The following is a 19,805-nucleotide window of genomic DNA, read 5'->3' as shown; positions in this document are numbered from 1 at the left end:
GGGATGAAACCGGATTTTCTGAATGTGGTGGACAATGAAGGCTGATGAGAAGCCAAGGACAATGGCACTAGGTTTTGATCCTAATACATGAACTAACTGGCTTTGTGGGAGCCTAGCCCGTTTGGATGCTCACCCTCTTGGACCTGGATAGAAGTGGGAGGACCTTGGACTTCCCGCAGGGCAGGGAATCTGGACTGCTCTTCATCCTCCAGAGGGAGGGGGAATGGAGTGGGGGGAGGGAGAGGGGGCAATGTGTGGGAGGAGGGGGAGGGAAATGGGAAATGGGGAGGAGGCGGAAATTTTTTTTTCAACAACTAAAAAAAAAATAAACAAAAGAAAAAAGAAAAAAAAAAAAGAATGACGCTTTCCTCCACTGCAAGGCTCCATGGCAGGAAAAGTCTGCAGCAGAAACATGACTGAGAGGAGCTAGACAGTGAAGGGGTTAACAGTGAAGGGGGTATTCTGAGAGGCAATAACACAGGGGCTGAGATCTCACCAGAAAAATACCAAGTGCTTTCACCTTTAAATATGCTAAGTGATTTCCAGGGCTCCTATTAGTTTGTTGGGTTCTTTAACAGTCCACAAGCTAGGCAGCTTGAACCAAGAGAAATGCTACCTCATGGCTGTGGCTCTGAAATCAAGTGCAGCCATGTTTCCTTAGAAACGTGTCTAGAAACATCCTCTGTCTCAAAGGCTACCAGCAGTCCCTGGTGTTCCTTTGGCTGGCAGATGTTGCACTCTGATCTGGCCTCCATTGTCACATGGGGTTCACCCTGTGTGTCTCTGTCTGTTTCCTGAGGACACTAGCCACACTGGATTCAGGGCTCCACCCTCTTCCCCCTAAGACCTTATCTGAGCTAATTACATTTGCAACACCTGCTTTCAAAGAAGGCCACTTCTGAGTATGCTGAAGGCGAGGACTTCAACAAATCTCCCTGAGAGCAGCACTCAGCCCCTAATCGAGGTGGAAGGAAGAATACATAGCTTTTCTGGGATGTGTTTGTATTTTAAGTCTCTCAAGTATTTGTTCAGCTCAGTAAATAAGACTTGGAATCCAAGTGTTTTATAAATTCTCATTACAAAGTGTATGACAGCCACGCAGACAAAAGGAATGTGCACCACGGAAATGAGAGAAAAGCCATGAGACACAGGGGGAGCTACTGATGCGGGATGATGGCTTCGAACCAACAGGGAGAGCCCACTGCTCCGAAGGGAAGCATGGGCTTCTGCTTGCGCCCTGTGGAAATGTCAAACCAGCTAAAGTTCTACAAGCCCACAGTTCCGAGTGGAGGAAAGCTTGAAATAATGTGATGTTAAAACACTCATCAGCATCTAATCTACATGGGAAGTAGAAAAAGACACGATCTCCTGAGTAAATTGGGAGCTTGGGAGTGTGGGGATCATGGATGAGGGTAGAAGGGAAGTGGAGAGTGGGGAGGAGGGAGGGGAGCAGAGAAAAATATATAGCTCAAAAAAAAAAACAATTAAAAAACCCCCACTTATCAGTGAGACAATGTCTTATTATGACACGCAGACAGAAAGGAAGGTGGGCGCGGGTTCTCCTTTGGGTTTTTAATCAAAACAGGGCACAGCTCATTCCCGGTCCCAACCACCTAATTGTGGCTGAAACTCTACCCCACACTCTGTGCACGCGTGTGGATGCACACTATGGAGGCCAAAGGTCAACCTTACCTTCCTGGTTGTGCTCTATCTTAACAGGATCTTGCTATTCTCCCAAAGCTCCCTGGTTTGGCCAGGTTGGTCGGCCAGTGAGGTTTGGGGTGTGCCTTCCTGGTACTGAGATTACCTGTGTCTTCATCTCCTGCTTCTCACAGGGGTTCTGGGACTCACACTGGGGTCCTCAGGCTTGCCTGGCAAGCACTTTACCATTGACACCCCCGACCCCCGCCAGCTCTTCTTGACTGTTACAGGAATAAGGGCTGCACATTTGGTAAGCTACAAGACCTCAGCTATTCAGCCTATAATTGCACAAAGTCTAGGTGCTGGGTGCTATACCCGTCCCGTGGCCTCAGACTAGCCTGCATTTTGTACCTGCAGAGGGCTCAGGTAAGTTTCCCTTGGGATGCCAGATCTTGGTCAAACACACTACTGGATAATTTCAATTCCTCACATCTAATGTGCTGGTAGGCACTCAACAAAGCAAATAATTTGACTCTTGCCCATTCTGAATTGCAAGAGCCCAAATGCATGAGGTTCATCCTGCTGAGGGAAGTGATTTGACTCTTCTGACCTTGGCAGAGTGGAGCCGGCATTTCAGAAGGCAAGGTGAGGCTGTGGCTTATTACTCTGAAGGTAATGGCTTTCATGAAAGATGCAGAATCCAACTGTTTGATAGTATATCTAGCCTTTTCTCCTTCCTACACAGCTGGTAAGGAATGAAAGTCCCTCACTCTATTACTCTAATTGAATTTCAACTTGGGTAATTATACTATAATTAAATAAATTTTCCCCATAGTTTTAATTCACTGACAAATAGTGCTAGTCAAACAGCTTCATTTCATTCCCAGACACGCATCCCCACTACATTTCCGAGATAAGTGGAGTGATTTATATGTGGAAGATGTGTGTGGAAAAACTGCACAGTTCATAAAATATTTTAGGTATCATTTATGATTACATATGCTTTGCTCAGCATGAGACAACATTAATTTCTATTATAATCTTTCATCTAATTTCTCATATGCTTAGTGCCAAAGGAAGTAAGACAGTTAATTAGCATCCCTTGTTCTCAGACTTTGGCTGAGTTACTCGGTGGCCTGTGTCTACTTCTCGTGTTGACCTTTCCCCTTGTGGCATGTTTTGTTGTCCTGAAGAGGCAGGCTGCATTAGAAGTTTCTGCTTTCCATTTTACAAATGGGACCATCGTGGGAGTATTCCCAGGGTTAGGGAGAGAGTTGTAGCAAACACCAGCTTTGGGGTCTCAGCTGCCTTAGGTCTCCTAGCTCGAGGTTCTTTTTCTCAAAAACCAACCAACACCACATCACTATTAATCACTTAGCTTTACAAGAAAAAACGACAAGCAGTACATGTGTAATTCAGGCCATAGGTCACTGGTTTATGATAATTAATGATTTATCCAGGAGCAGGAGGCCTAATCACTAGGACCAGATGCTGTCCTTGGACCGCAAGGCTGTGGGATTTTCTGAGTCTCAGGGTTAATACTCTGGGCTCCGCTGGGAGGGGGCTCAAATGGGTCATCAAGTTATACAGAAGAATCTAGTTTTCAGTGTTCTTCTGAAGACTGACCTTGAAGGTCTGAAGAAGGCATGTGTGTGTGTGTGTGTGTGTGTGTGTGTGTGAGGGGAGGGGTCTTTTTTCCCTCATGGTGCTAGGATGCAAATACAGGAAAGGCCTTGTGCATGCTAGAAAAGCCATCAACTACCAGCCACATCTGTAGTCCAGGAGATGGTAGCTAATAAAATACATCAATAAAAGATATGGAAGGCATCATCAAAATACTCACGAAAAGCAGCAGTAGCAGTGGTGTTACAACAATGCCCTGGAAGAAATGAAAGACAGAACGGTCACTTGCTGGCCTAGGAAGCATACTTCCCCCCATTTTTGGTGGGAATGCTGGTCATTCCACTGCTGTTTAACAAACTGAGAAGAGAAAGACGGCTCTCCCACCATCAATTAATTCCGCCTTAATGGTTATTTCTATTAGACAACATTAAAGTTACAACCACCCAATTCTCCTTAAATTCACCTGTCCTCCATTCAAATCTAAATCCCCGTTCCTGTTTCAAACGCCCCACACGGGTGGAACCTGAAGGTTGGCAAATGTTCTCATTCAAGGCCTTCCGCTCTAGCTTGGGTAAAGTGTCCCTTTTTGAGAGAAGACAGGTGGTTCAGTCCCAGTTGGGGTCCTCTCCTGAGCAAAGACCACGTCGGCTGTGATGAATGAGGTGTCGTGATTTTGTAATGTGAACTGATCTCCCCTAGGAAATGAGCTGCGATCTCAAAACTCATTTCAGTTGATTAGACTCTGTCTCCATGGTGGAAGGGAAGTCTTTCATCTAATCCAGCCACACAGGACCACCTCCGTCCCTCTGCCTCCCCCAGGCAGAAATGAGCAAAAGATTTGTTTTCTTCCATGACAGGGAACAGTTTGAGGCTCTTGTCAGTGAGGAAGGATACAAGCATTTAGCTTGCTTTAAAGGTACGCTTTTGAGTTGGGAATCAACACAACAGGCTTCACTTGAGAGAGCGGACGACGATGTGTCTGAGTTCTTCCTCTATTTCTCAGCTTCATTGGGATTTACATAAGGAAAAGCACTTCATATTTTTAATAATGCACTGTTTGAGACTTTGAAATTTCAGAGTCTGAATGTGTGTGTGCATGTGAGAAAGAAAAGGGGACAGAGAGACCAAGGGCTGTTGTTTTCACCCATGAACAGTCCCTTCTGTCTTTAGTCTTTGCTCTTACTCCACAGTTGTGAATATGGCATCAGAATGTACACTATGTGAACAATAATGGCAATGACTTTTTTAGTTATACTCATGTGAATATCCTCATATAGACTAGTTTACTATTGACTAACAGAATGGCTATTGTTTATTATGCAAACTTAAACAAGTGTCAAAAGGGAGCAAAGCAGTTTAATCTAAGGGTCATACTGTTAATCTCTGCATTAAAGCACATATTATGGCTTGTGAATTCCATGGTTTTCTATGAAGCAGGTCTCACTAGCATATTTTGGAGGGCTAGATGTGCCAAGCCAAAATAATTTTAACTTAGAAAGGCTGAGGGTGGACTGCAAAGGTAGAATACTTAGTCTTGCAGGCAACAAGGCTCTGATAATAATAATAATATTACAGAATAAAGACTACTATATTTTATTCTTACATTTATTTTGTGTGTGCACGTGCACACACCTACTACAAGGCATGTGTGAAGGTCAGAAGACAAGTTATAGAAGCCCATTCTCTTCTTCCACTATGTAGGTCCTGGAGTCAAATTCAGGCCAAAAAGCTGTGGCAGCAGTGCCTTACCTACTAAGCTATCTCCCAGGCCCGAAAGGCTACTTCGTTTTAGTGATTTGGAATATATTTAAGTTTTGGGTGGAGTTCCAAGCTTTACAAAGTAATGTAAGTGAGCCACTCAGCTGCACGGCAGTATTTAGAAACGTTTATCGGACACCCACTCACACACCTGCTCTGCTCCTTCATGGCCGTCAAGGGTGAATCCAACATGGCTCCTATACTTGAATAGCTAATAGCCTAGTTGGGCACGGTCTAGGGACAAGAGTGAGCTGTAGAGCTAAATATTCTGATGTGAGAGACATAGAGTGAAGAAGAGGGTGACTGTTTACCTTCGGGGCATTTTATGGTAGAAGAGATACTGAGGTTGGAGAATTAACGGGAAGTGATCTGGTAGGGAAAAAGGCTAGCCCAGAAAGGGGAGGTACTCTACAGACATGAGAAGTTGAGCAGAGAAGTGGAGAAACATGTGAACAGGGCACACACAGACCAGTTCACCAAGGCCTCCGAGGCCTGCTGCCCTATGTGCAACAGCAAGCTACCCAGGTGTAATAAGTTAATAGGTTAGTGATGTGGGAATAGTTTCTTATTAATAAAGAAACTGCCTTGGCCCATTTTATTGGATAGAAAATTAGGTAGGCGGAGTATACAGAAGAGAATTCTGGGAGAAAGAAGGTTAGAGGAAGAGTCGCCATGATGCTCCCGCTCCAGACAGACGCAGGTTAAGATCCTCCCTGGTAAGCCAGCTCGTGGGCTACACAGAATATTAGAAATGGGTTAGAACAATATGTAAGAGCTAGCCAATAAGAAACTGGACCTAGCCGGGCCAGACAGTGTTTGAAAGAATACAGTTTCCGTGTAATTATTTCTGGGTATTTCTAGCCATGCGGGCGGCCGGGTGCCGGGGACGCAGCCCTGCCGCCGTCCCAATATCAACAGGTTAGCACACGGAATGAGGATTTGAATTGGCTTAGAACCTAACTAGTTTTTATCTTTGTCCATTTATTCACCTCAAGGCCAACAAAATACAACAGAAGCTTGCATTAATTGTTTTGTCACCAGCTTAGTAGCACTGCTGAGAAACACGCATGACCTGTGATGGGATAAGAAATTTTTACGAAGGAGAGAGGTGGAGCACGTCATCCAGGTGACGTGTGCCTTGTACTAGAGTTGACAGCGTCCTGGTCATCACAGCTCACACTACTCTTCCTTCACCAGATGCCAACAGGATCAGGAAGAATGAGTTTTACAATGCTATTTTGTTTGTAGCACATTCATGTATGTTTTCAAACTAACCCTCCCCTATGAAGTTACACTGTAGCTCTCCTCTCCACACAGGGAAAGAAGGTTCTGAAAAGCTAAGCAGCCCAAATCAAGGTCACATCACAAAGATGGCAGAAGTTCGGCATGAGCCAGCATCATCCAATTCTACACTCACTGGTCACCTGAGAGCAGATATCACCACGAGCATCCCTTCCTGTGGAACTCCACCCATGTGGAATAGTTGCTGAGGGCCTCTCAGAGATGACCTCATCCCAGAAGGTAGAGCACAGTTATCTGCAGGGTTCTCTGGGCAGATATCTCAAACACGCAGTAACCTATACAATAACTTCTCTGCTTCTACCAAGAACTAACAACATTTAGTCCTGAGATATTAAAAATTTGCTGGATAGGATGCACTTTGTAATTCAAGTTTAAATATTCCTCATTATTTTTTAATAAGTGTGGTTCAACTTCATTAACTACGACTGGATTATTAGGCAACACTGAACCCTCTTTTTCAGCTTTATTAGGAACTGAGTCATCTCCAATGCCATCGGCTGTGATATGAGCCCTATTAAGTTTAGGTGAAGTCATCTAATTTATTACTAAATGTACAACAGCCCATATTTAGTAAGTACTCATGTCAGATATTGTGCTAAGAACTTTATGTCTACTATTGTATGAAATCCTCACAACCACCCTATGAGCTCTGCACCATAATTATCCTCACATGCAAGGTAAGGGGCTGAACCCTAGACACGGCGAGGAAAGCGTGGAGGACACTTTAGAACTCAGACTTTCGAATGATGACCATACAGTCTTCAGGAGCCCGAAAGAGGGCTCAGGGTAAGGTGTTCGCTGTTTGATGATGCAGGTCACATGGACATGATGACGCATGCCTGGAACATACAAAGGTAGAGGGAGACAACTGACTCCAAGGAAGTTGTCCCGACTTCCTAGTGTTCACTGTGGCAAGTCCACCTCCCCCATCTCTCTCTCTCTCTCACACAATCATAAATATATTAAATTAAAAATCTTTATAGTAAATATTAAGCTATTTCTTTGGAGTTCTATTTTAAGGGTTAAATCAGAGAGGAACTCAGTATGTCTTTTGATGACACGAACTGAACTATAAAGTGAGCCACTGTGTGGTGTGGCTAATACAGCCCTTAAAGCTAAGGTTCTGCAAATATCAGTGGTAACAGCGGAGTGTGTGCACTCAAAATATGATAGCAATGAAGACCAAAAGCTAGAAAGCCAAATAAACATGGGTTTACAAGAGTCTCACTTTAATTTTTTCTCCTTTCTCTTTCCGAAATAACTCCTTTACTGTGGAAAGTCAAAGCACTTCCAACAGAAGACCTGTTTGAAGGGTCAAGGTTAAGCCACCCACCCGTCTCTTGCAGCTGTTGTCATGTAAAGCCTTCTGCTGCAACTAGAGAACTCAAGCTACTGAAGCGATGGCTCTCACTGTCTCCTGGAAGACTTCCCGAACAGCCATTTACCCTGGTGATGTGAGTCACTGGGTCAACATATGCTGATGAGCACCGTGGAAAGGGAAGAGGGTGTCGAGTCTGATGCTGTCATCCAGCCACTCGCCAATGAGCAAGGAAACATGAGAAAAGCAAGAGAATTGCAACACGCCTCTCAGCAACGGGACTCATTCATAGAAAGCAAAGCTGAAGTGAACCTCTCATCCTATTTTTTAACAGAAAAACTTACTAAGAGGTTTTACTGTAACAGCTACAGTGATCTTACAGTTACTGATGTCTGAGGCCAATCCCTAGTCCCCTACTGCATAACTTGACTACACAGAATGACAGGAAGTCAGCTTTGCAAAAGATTTTGGGACCACTTGGTCTAGTCCTTACAAGAAATGTGAGGGGGGTGGCTGTGTCGTGGCCAAGGAACCTCCAATCCCAGATAGCACTTGCTCTTCCCAATCAATGGCCCTGACTAAATGTCCAACATGAGGGAAAACACTTCCTTTTTTATTCTTTTTTTAGTTTTTCAAGACAGGATTTCTTGATATAACAGCCCCAGCTGTTCCGGAACTCATTCTGTAGTCCAGGCTGGCCTCAAACTCACAGAGATCCACCTGCCTCTGCCTCCTGAGTTCTGGGATTAAAGGTGTGCACCATTATGCCACGGTGGGAAACCCCAAACCATCAACATGGCTGTCTGTCATCCTTGCAGCAATTCCGGGGAAGGCCCACCTTTCCTCCTTGCCAGGACCTTTTAACTGACTCATGAATGGTGTAATGAGACCCCTGGCCTCTTTAGCTCTTTCCTCTGGTGATACTTTGGTAGTAATGCTTCTGTTAACAATAAGTACCCCTCGAGCCCACTGAACAACCTAAGGATTCTACAGTTACCTGGGAGGACACTGACCAACCTATGGTGTCTACAGTTACCCGGGCAGCCACTGGCCAACCCAAGGATTCTACAGTTACCTGAACAGACAATGGCCAACCCAAGGATTCCACAGTTACCTGGGTGGACACTGGCCAACCCAAGGATTCTACAGTTATCTAGGTAGACACTGGAAAACCCAAAGATTCCACAGCTACCCAGGCAGACAATGGACAACCTAAGGATTCTACAGCTACCAAGGCAGACAGACCTTTCTTTCTTTGATTGCTACTTAACAATAATTTAGTGACCTGACTATTGAAATTATACCTGGCACGCGTGAGAAGGAAACACTGAACACACAACAAACCTGCTTAGGGGTTTATTAGAGGGGGTGTGTACACGCCTGGGAAAGTCAGTGGGCAGAAAGAGGAAGATGGCAAGTCCAGCTTTTAATAGCTGCCTAGTGCATGCACACAGGGTTTGACACGGCTATGTCATACACAGATGATGGGGCTCATGCATGTGCACAAGGGCTTAGCTGAGTCATACGTGGATAATGCAGTCACGCATGCACACAAAGGCTTAGCTGAGTCATGATGTAATCCACGCAGGGCCCTTTAACATCCCAGGGGGCCATTAGGCGCTTCTGCCTGAGGGCTTGTCTGCACACACATGGCCCCCAGAACCCAGAAGTATCAATCTTATGTGGCTGAAATCATTATAACTATGAAACACATGTTAATTTATACAAATTATTTGTTTTGTAGTGGGGAAAAATGGCCCTAAAGTTTGTTTTATTGCCCAGTTGTGTCTGCAATGTAAATGTATTTAACATGTTTTTCTGGTGTCACCTTGGAAGCCATTTAACATGTGCTGATGCCTCACTATCCTTGAGAGCGAACGTCCGGTCTCTTTGCTCCGTAGGAGTGAGGAAGTCATGCTGTCAGCTTTTTGAAAATTAAACATTAGCAATACCCTTCCTTTATTCATGTCTATGCAAAAATTAACTTTAAAAAGTTAACAACAATGATTCCTCCAGCTCTGTACCTTTTGCCTTGTGGCTAACATACAAAAGGTATTTTAAAACGCTAGGAAAAGTTCATCCTTCAGGAACAAGGTTATGGCAAGACGGCAGGTGATTCTAGTGAACAAATTCAAAGCATTAGGTTATAAAAGGGTGGTATGGGCAGCTCTGAAGATATCTAAATTTAAACAAAAGTGGCAGGATATGCAGTCAACAGTATATGATAACATAAACATCAACGGCAAAGTGCATGAGTTCTGTGTGTGTCTGTAACACAACACTAAGATAGTGAGGCCTGTTGTAATAGGAGCGGCGGGGCTGCGTCCCCAGCACCCTGGCCGCCTGGCTAGCTTATGCCCTGAAATAACAACACACAAATAATATTCATTTAAATACTGCCTGGCCCTTTAGCTTTAGCCGTTACTGGCTAATTCTCATATCCCGATCAACCCATCTCTAATATTCTGTGTAGCACCGGTCTTACCGGGAATGATTCAGCATGTCTGACCAGGCGGCTTGCTCCATCCTGTCTGCCTCTGAGAGGAGCTGCATGGTTTCTGACCTCACTTCCTCTTCCTCCCAGCATTTTGTTCTGTTTACTCCACCCACCTATGTTCCTACCTATCAGGGCCAAGGCAGTTTATTTAACCAATGACCTTCCTCCATCAGAGGCCAGCTGGGGCTAAATGAGATTCTGTCCCCCCCAACCCAACAAACTCCTTCCTGAAATTACAATGACAATGGTTATCACACGGCCCAAGAAGGATATACTAGCTGTGTGAGGCTGGAAACCAACAACAAACGACACAAACACAGCCATGGCTTCCGAGTGCTCAGAGATCAGAGACAAGCACCTATAATAATGGGATAACACACAAAACAAAAATCTCAGAGAGTGCTGAAAGGGCTCAGGTGGGGTCAAGAAGGGAATGGGGAAGAGCCTGCAGAAACTCAAACTGAGGAGCACAGCAGGCTGTGCAGTTGGGAAGGATGAACTTGAAAACCCAAAGACACAGACTGCTCTAGTAATTAATCCATCACAGACTGTGGGCTCCGTATCAGTGATGCGACACCGCAAAAAGAGCCTGTGCAGCCATGAGTGTGGGACAGGAATCTGTGGTGCCGGCGTGGTGACGGCGTGGTCACAGACAGATTAGAAGAGTAAAGCAGGGACTGAAGTGGAGGAAACTGTCCCACTCAGGGCGGAAGTTGATGTGACCTAAGGGGATGGGATTTTGAGAAGGAGACAAAGAGAAGGCAAATGATGGGGGGTACCCCTGAAGATGGATGGACGAATCAGTTCGTTGAGTGCACGGACAGGGACAGGAGGAGAGGAGGTAATTCCTTAGTTTTCTGTGCTAGGTCATGTTTGACCAAACAGGGCACCACAGAGCCAAGTACTCAGCTAAAGTGGCCTTGGAGTTAAATAATCTCATTTTACTTGGGCAAGAAAATGTGAGGAGTCCATGAGGCCCTGCGCTGGAGACGCAGTAGGTGGCTACACGGGCCTGAAGCTGCCTGCTGGGGCAGGACAGCGGACACAATTGACTGCATCCCCAGCACACAGTCGGTTGGGCCCTGCAGCAGAGGAGAGGCACAGGTAAAGAATACAGAATGTAGGAAGCACAGGTGAGACAATTAAACAGGGAGGGACCAGGGTGGCGAAGGGAAGAAGGGAGCAAAGGAGGAGGCGGAACGACAGAGTCTGGCCAACTCTCTTAAGAGCCAAGACTCCGGGGTCAGAGGCCAAGGCATTTGTCACTCAGGACACCACTGAAGCAGGCATTTGTGCCCTTCCCCTTGCTCCCATGTCCAGCACGAGATGCAGATGCTCAGGCTAACACCTGCATGGGCCATGGGATGGATTCTAGGAAAGAATAATGTCTCCAATAGGGAATAAGCATCTTTTGTAATGGGGAAAGGCAGGCCAGTCCTTTCTCCTTGGGGAGATTCAAATCAAACAGGCTTGAAAAGGTCATGAACATGGGAGAGGACTGTGTCTGTGCTCCATAAGTATACTAACACACAAGACAGCTGTCTTCCAACAGAGGAAGTGCCCAGGAACTTAGTCAACGCTGGGTCAATTAAACACACAGGTTCCCAAGCTTGCTATCACTTTCTTCAAACATAACCATAGGGCTAATAACCTCAGACAGGAAAAGGACAACCAGATAATCACTTCGCAATGATCAAAAAAAAAAAAAGTTCCTCGAAGACAACAATGATTTTGGACACTATCATTGAAATAAAGTAAGATTCTGACCAATGGAACTGGTGTCCAACTCAATTTCCTCTTTCCTTTTTAAGATGGACAAATCCACTAAGTGTCCTTTTGACATCTAGGCCCTTGATAGGCTGGGATGGGGTCTCAGAACTGGCAGCAGCAGACTGTTGCGCAGACCAATTATCTCATAATCTTCATCTTGGCAGTCTGCAGGTGAGGTTCCGAACGAGAGTGGATTTGGAACCTGCAGCAGAAGAGTGTTGGACGGGTAATTATCTGACTCCGCGCTGCTGGAATCACTCCACTTGGCTGCCGTACCTGGACAAGAGCCAGGATGACAACAGGTAAAGAAACAGGGACGGCCACAGGTACCCTGCGGGCGATGACTGGCGGATCTCTTTGCCTTAGTGTTGCTCTGAATTAACAACTGTATTTCACAAAACAAGAAGAGCAACAGGCTATTCTTTCTCATAACCTGGCTCTCAGTGCAGCCGTGCCGACCCTGGAGCATCACGGCACCTTCCTCTGGAACTCCTTATCGGCCACTACATGACTAACTGAGTTTTAATCTTGCTCCGGATGGACATCAAACGACTTGCTAGCAGTGCATACGATCCACGTTCTTCCTTCTTCGGTGTGCACAGTGACGTCCACACAAATCCAGGAGTAGAGCCTGCCCGCTTTCTGCTGTCAGCAGGAATTGTGAGCAGTCACAAATGGCAGTTTCTCAGGACTTGCTAAGGTCATCTGTCTGAGCCAGCAGAGCCTACTCATCTTGACAACTTCCTTTTCCAACACTGACTTCAGTATTTCTGATCCAAAGATGGCCCTCTTTGCTGAAGGCAATGGAGAAAAGGACCAGTGGGGAGGGGCGATAAAAATGTTGAACTGGACAAACTGAATTTAGGGCCCTAATGTTCAGAGTTGCAAAGCAGATAAAGAACAAACACAAAAAGGAAAACATGTAGATGGCACAACAGATGTAAAAACAGTGTCAAATAATATGATTTCTCTTTTGGCAGATTTGTTTGTTTTTGTCTTTTTTTTTGATATGTGATCAAACTTGCTATGTAATCAAAGCTGGCCTTGAACACCTGATCTTCCTGTGTCCACCCCCTAAGTGTAGGAATTACAGATATATGCCACCCAAGTTTGACTTTCTTCTTGCTTTTAAAGTAAATAGTTAATCTTACTCTCTGGCTATGGAAACTCAGCATCCTGTATTAAATAGTTAGCTGCTCATGTGGTCTTTTCTATGCAGATTTAGAGTGACAATGCCCACAGCAAGATTTTCTGTGTTTTCTAAGGAAATTCCATGTAATCTTCTGCTTGTTTACAGATTTAAAACACAAGGAAACCCGAAGAGGTGTCTTAAAATTCTGTATCTATATGCAGCAGGCCTGGAGACAACAGGAGGAAATGGAGTGAAGGGTTAGTTTCTGGGACTACACTATGGAGACACAGGAGTCTGGGGCTAAGGCAAGATCTTAGTATCAAAGGATCATTTTGGTCCACAGGCTTCCTCTGTGGGCACACAGCTGCAACAAGGGTCTGTAGTGCGGCTTTCCCTGGGACAATGAGAACACTCTGTCCATTATTAGTATAGAAAACACCATGCACAAGAAGCACATCTACCTAACGTCAGGAGGCTGAGTCCACACAACCCAAGGTTGGCCAAAGCTCACCTAACTGGAGCTTTTACTTTAGATTCACTGCTTTAGCGGTGTCTTAGGGTTTCTATTGCTGTGAAGAAACACCATGACTACAGCAACTCTTATAAAGGAAAACATTTAACTGGGATGGCTTACAGTTTCAGAGATTTAGATCAATATCATCATGGCAGGACACAGTGGTTGCGGGCAGACACCTAACGAGAAGACACTATCTTACGTGCTTTAATAACGAGTCAGCGGACACATAACAAATGTTTGCTGACTATGTATGCTAAGCTATTTTATGCTTTTTGTACACATAATTCATGTAGTCCTTAAACACACTTATGACAGAGTGTTGTTACGATTTTCATTTTACAGACAAGAAAACAGAAGTAGACAGGAGAATTATACAGAAATTTAAGAGGGAAGGGTGGGGTGGGGTGGGAACCCATGACTACTACCGTCATGTGTTGTCTACATCCTGATTAAGAGTTCTCTGAGGACTTAGGGAAATGGAGGACATCAGAAATGATCAATACCTCCTTTTACACCCTCTGAAACTGAGACCCAAGGACGGCCATCTCAGCACTCCAAGCTGCAGCGTTAGTGGAAGAAAGCATGAGAACCAGCAAGGGTATGACAGCCCACGCCCACCTGTGCTCAGGTAAACAGCTGGAGAGCAGTCCACGCCCAGAAGACCCAAAGGTCATTGCCTGAAGTGTTACTGGCTACAGGCACACAAGCAAAAGGAAAAGGTTTGTGGGGTATTACAACAACCCAGAAACAGGGACTGTGGAAGAGAATAACCTTACAATAGGCCTTCTCTTCTGTCTGCCTGCTTAAAACAACAACAAAACAAAAACAGCTGGGTAGGTGTGGTAAAGACCTTTTAGTCCTAGCACTCTGGCGGGAGAAACAGGCAGATTATCTGTGAGTTCAAGGCCAATCTGATCTACAGAGTGAGCTCCACGAAGGTAAGGGCTACACAGAGATACCCTGTCTCAAACAAACAAATAAACAACAAACAACTCCACAAAACAAAATAAAACCAGCCCCAATGCTAATACAGCAAGGGAGAAACGCGTCTACAAAGTTCACAAAAGGCAGGTACAAGCAAGGTGGAGGCTAGAAGCAGAACATGGGCCAATGAGGAAAGAAACAGAGGCCCAGTGAAGAATCTGGACCCTGAGGATTTTAATTCAGGCCTCTAGGTGTTTTTTGCAGCTGCAGCGGCGGGGAGGGGGGCGGGGCTTTCTAGAATAATAAGGCATTGCAAATAACAGTTTACTCTAAACTACGGTTTAGATTTATTCCACAGATTTAATCTAAACATATAGACAGAAAGCAGACCTCCATTCATGTGAAATGAATGGGCATGGCAAGGCTCCACCCCTTCTGCATGTTTCTAAAGGACAGCATACTCTGCTGCAGGTGGTAATGCACTGGTCAACATGGAGTATGAGCCAGACAAGATGAGTAGAACAGCTGGATCCCATCTGCCTTGTCTCATGCATCAGTAGTCTGATTTGTTATAGTTTTCATAATATTTCTTTTTTTAATATTTATTTATTTATTTATTATGTATACAATATTCTGTCAGTGTGTGTGCCTGCAGGCCAGTAGAGGGCACCAGACCTCATTACAGATGGTTGTGAGCCACCATGTGGTTGCCAGGAATTGAACTCAGGACCTTTGGAAGAGCAGGCACTGCTCTTAACTGCTGAGCCATCTCTCCAGCCCTTCATAATATTTCTTAATCAGACCCCACCCCAGGCATAGAAAACTAGCTCTCAATGTTGTCTCTTACAGAGACTCCAGTCCAGAGAAGATGAAGTAACCAACACTCCTAAAGATATCTGCACCTCCTGTGAGCATCAGTGGTCCCCTGCTTTTCCTCCTGTGAGCATCAGTGGTCCCTGACCTTTCCTCCTGTGAGCATCAGTGGTCCCCAGCCTTTCTTCCCCACCACAAGGCAAAGAGGGGTAGGATTCCTGTATCAGACTGCCTTTTCAAAGTCTACTTCCCTACCCACCTTCCACCATCAGTGTCAGTCAGGAACTAGTTTCTACTTCAGTAACTATGACTTAAAACTGAGTATCAGTGGATGGGAAAGGAAAACGATCCTGGTGTGTCCATAACTTACACATGGGTCTCTGGAAACAGGAGGGAACGTTGGGACCGGGCCAGCAGACATTAACCTCTAATAACTACTGACCATTGCGTTCTTGGTGCACAGTGCTGAACTGTGAGATTCCTGTTAGAGCTGGAAAGAATCCTCATACAAGTCTGATGACCTAAGTTCGAGACTTCAGAGCCAAGAAAGTAGAAAACAGTAGCACACCTTTGTAATCTCAGTACCTCTAGGTGAGGTGGGAAACTCAAGAGCCAGTTACCATGGTGAACATAGCAGTGAATCACAGAAACACAAAACAAAACCTGTCTAAAAACAACATGCAAGGAGAGGACTGGCAGTTGAAGTTGTCCTCTGACGGTCACATGTGCAGTGTGGTGTAAGTGACCCATCACACACACACACACCAACATGTCCAAATTTTACTGTGTTAGGAAAACGCAAAAAAGCTGTAGAAGAAGTACTATATTTTTATTGCTGAATTCCTAAGGTAAATGGTAAAAACAATACTGACTCATTTTGCAAAATTATATACAGCAAATTCCCCTTAATGTTTCAGTTAAGACTTATCCCAATATAGTTACTTCTGGGTCTTAATTAAATAGCAAGTTTTGTAAATAATGAAAAACAATTTAGAGCAGAAATAGCTGTATTTCTAATCACACCATATATTTATTGATTGTGTGTGTGTGTGTACACATGTTCACATGTGTAGGTCATAGGACAGCTTTGTGGAGGTGGGTCTTTCCTACGGTTCCTGAGGCAGGGTCTCTCCATGGTAGCTGCCCAGAGAACTTCTAGAACTTCTAGTTCTATCTAGACAGACAGAACTTCTAGCTCTGCCTTCTATTTTGGCTTAGGAGTACTGGGATTATAGGTATGCCTCACTGTGCCTAGCTTTGGATGTAGCTCCGAGGATTACATTCAGGGTGCCTGGCTTGCAAGGCTAGCCTGACCACTGAGTTTGCTCGCCAGGTATTTGTTTTGTTACTGTTTGGTTGTATTCTGAGGCAGGGTCTTTTCACACAGCTGAGGTTGGGCTCAAATTTAACAATCTTTCAGCTTCTGCCTACCAAGGATTGATGTTACAACAGCTGGTTAGGTTTTTATTCTTAAATGTATTCTGATAAATATTTCCGTATCTTTTGGATCTTAAAAGTACCAAAGAGTAAGAAATGAACATCAGAAAGAAAAAAAAAACACACACATTTAACTAAATCTTTAAGGAAAATGAAAAATCTGAGTCAATATAATTTTTCTGGTTCCCCAGTAGAGGGCAACTTCTACATACTTTGACAGTTTAGAAGAAAGAAAAGAAGGAAGGAAGTGAGGCAGGGAGGGAGGGAGATAAGAAAAAAAGAAAAGAAATCCCCCCAAACTACCAACTCCAAATACACGCACATTGAATCAGTAAGAACCAGGAGACATTTAAAGTAAAACAAAATGGTTCATTAAATAAACTTATTTCTACTAGCAGCTATAAAATATCACTTATAGGATTTAACGAATTAGGAGCTGAACACATCTAATGAACAATTAGCATGATGATCAATATGAGCATAACTGCAAGACTTCTAACCGTAGTTCATAGAGCAGAGATATCAGTAACTGGATCAATATGAGCATAACTGCAAGACTTCTAACCATAGTTCATAGAGCAGAGATATCAGTAACTGGAACATAAGAGGAAAACAGAATACTGTTCTAATGACCCATTTTGACTGAATTTTGGTGTGCCTGATTTATAGAAGAATCTCAAGTGAATATATATGTTTTCAATAACAAAAAGAAAACTGAATATGCTCAAACATTTGACAGGTGTGACTGTTAGTGATATCTTAAAATCTGAATTAATTCTTACAGTGCTCATGTATTAATGACAGCAGGCATACAGATATAATTGCATGTAAGGTTACATAGGTAGCCTGAGTAAAATCCCATTGTACACTCACTATGCTGTGCTCTATCCAGCAGCTGGACACAGTGTCACATGTTTTCATTTGGTCCTTCATTTAACACTCTGCCTTTAAAAAAATTATGTATATGTGGAATGTGTTGTCATGAATGTGGGTATGCATGTATGTTCACACATGTGTGGGTATATATGTATGGGTGAACACATGTATGTGTGCACATGGAGGCCAGAAGATGACACTGGGTGTCTTACTGAATTGCTTTCTACCTAACTAACTGGGGCAGACCCGGGACTGGCCCAAAGCTCATAGATTTTGGCTACTCCAGCAGGCCAGCATGTCCTGGAATCCCCTGTCTCTGTCTCCCAAGTGCTGGGATTACAGGTATCCACCATGCCCGCCTAGGTCTTATGTGGGTTCTGGATATCTCAGTTCTGACCCTCACACTTGCAGGGTAAGCCCCCTGAGACATCCACTTCCAGCCCCTCATTCAATACTTTCTTACTGAATGCTTACAATGTGGCAGACACCATTCTGGAAGTTAAGAATACAGATTGACAAAATCTTCCACATTCTCAGAGTTTATGCGCTATGTAGTAAAGCGTGCACGCGCGCGCACACACACACACACACCTGCAACATATAATAAGTCTTCTAAAATGATAAGCGTACAAGGCGCATAGCTACCTAGCTCCTAAAGCCAGTGCTTTCAATATGGATGACAACTACAAGGAAAACTGAATTTTTTTTCGTAATTTAATACTGCCCTTGTGCAAGCAAGATACTGCAGGAATCCCAGCAGGAAAAGCTTAGTTGTGCAGAAAGCTAAAAGGATGAAAAATAGGATTTTCTAGTAACCCACCGAAGTGAGAGACAAAGAAGTAAAGTGTTTCCAGTGACCTCTTCCAGGGACACAGAGCACGTCAGTGTCCAGCGCCGTCAGCGAGTGGCTGCAGGGGCTGAGGACCACGGCTTCAGCCGTCACAGCACTTACTCGACTGTGCACAGCCTTGCCGCTGCTTGCTCCAGTGAACTCCGGGTGCTCTTCCCCAAAGACAATATGAGCACATTACATTCTTTTATTTAACTTATTTTACTGTTTTTTAAACACAAAAGTTATTTTAATCCATCTCTGATTCCTCTTGATTCTAACATTAAAAATTAATTATACAATTTTGCTTGAAACTGATAAGTTCTATGGCGTTGATTGGTTTGATATTTGAAGTGAGATTCACGAACTTCAGAAGCAGCCAGGGAATATGACCTTTGACTGATTAGAGTGGCAAACAGTAAAGGAAAAAGCGTTTTCATTGGACAGTGCGACAATCTCCTAACAAGGGTTTCCTGTGGAAATACTAACTGGAATACTGACCATTTTTTAAGTCAGGAACTTTTATAACAGATTTATTGTACAACCATCATTTATTTTTCATCTGAAATTTCCAGTTGCAGAAGACCCTTTTATCATTGTATTTGTAATACTGCTTAAACCACATATTTGATTTTAAATGGACTTTTAAATTTATAAATATTATGTAAAGGAAAACCCATGGCACTAGGTGGCACTGTGGGACCTTGCAGGGCAAAGGAACACTGGAAAATGTGTGCTAGACAAATTATTATGCTTGATTATGTGCATTTACATGCAGATGAAATGTTATGTGTGTACAGTCCAATGCCACTCTCATAATGGGAACAGCACAGCGTTGAAGCAAGCTCCACAGAAGCCTTCCAGGAAGACACACCCTCACTTTAACTCCCTTGTTCTAATCTGAGGTCCTTAACATTTTTTTTCTAATATAGCAAATGCATTTTGAAGCATATTCCTTAATCAACCATTATTTTTATTTACTTTAAAGATACCTCTTACTTAAGACTAAAAGCATTTCGTTTAAGACTAAAGTGAATCAATAATTATGTTTTTTTGCCAAAGGATTTTTATCTAGTTTCTTAGGTCACAGTGCACACTAATTCTGGGCTGCTCGTTGCTGAGCTGCTAGTTTGGATGTCGCTGCCGGTTCATCAAGGTGAACACAGGAATTAGGCAGTGGTGGGAAGATGATAAAGACCTGGGCACTACATATGCTCAAATTCGGAGAACGCACACACACATCCAGACTTCTCTGAGAGCTGAAAAGAGCACCAGCTGTCTTCATGTGGCCTGCAGGCAGCTCATCCACGCCTGCTCACTGAATCCAACAGGCCCTTCCCCTCCCCAACCATTTACCTGTGAGTGAGG

The 19,805-nt window shown here is 44.1% G+C and overlaps 1 protein-coding gene across 7 annotated transcripts in view; it reads right to left on the bottom strand.

Annotated features, from left to right (window-relative positions):
- Slc10a7 (solute carrier family 10 member 7) overlaps window positions 1-19,805 on the bottom strand; it is a 229,063-nt gene that overhangs the window by 63,962 nt on the left and 145,296 nt on the right. For 5 of the 7 annotated variants that reach the window (XR_007595265.1, XM_050161529.1, XM_050161535.1 and 2 more), the window contains exon 6: window positions 3,485-3,520. The exons of the other annotated variants lie outside the window; for them this stretch is intronic. Coding sequence is in view for 4 of the 5 variants with exons in the window: in XM_050161529.1 (XP_050017486.1) it covers window positions 3,485-3,520 (36 nt within the window). In the remaining variant the exon portion in view is untranslated. The remainder of the gene's footprint in view (window positions 1-3,484; window positions 3,521-19,805) is intronic. 7 annotated transcript variants of the gene reach the window in all.

Source organism: Alexandromys fortis, unplaced genomic scaffold (genome assembly GCF_014885135.2).
Source record: "Alexandromys fortis isolate MF-2015 unplaced genomic scaffold, M_Fortis_MF-2015_v1.1 scaffold_127, whole genome shotgun sequence".
NCBI lineage: Eukaryota > Metazoa > Chordata > Mammalia > Rodentia > Cricetidae > Alexandromys > Alexandromys fortis.
This window is presented reverse-complemented; position numbering and strand designations above follow the sequence as displayed.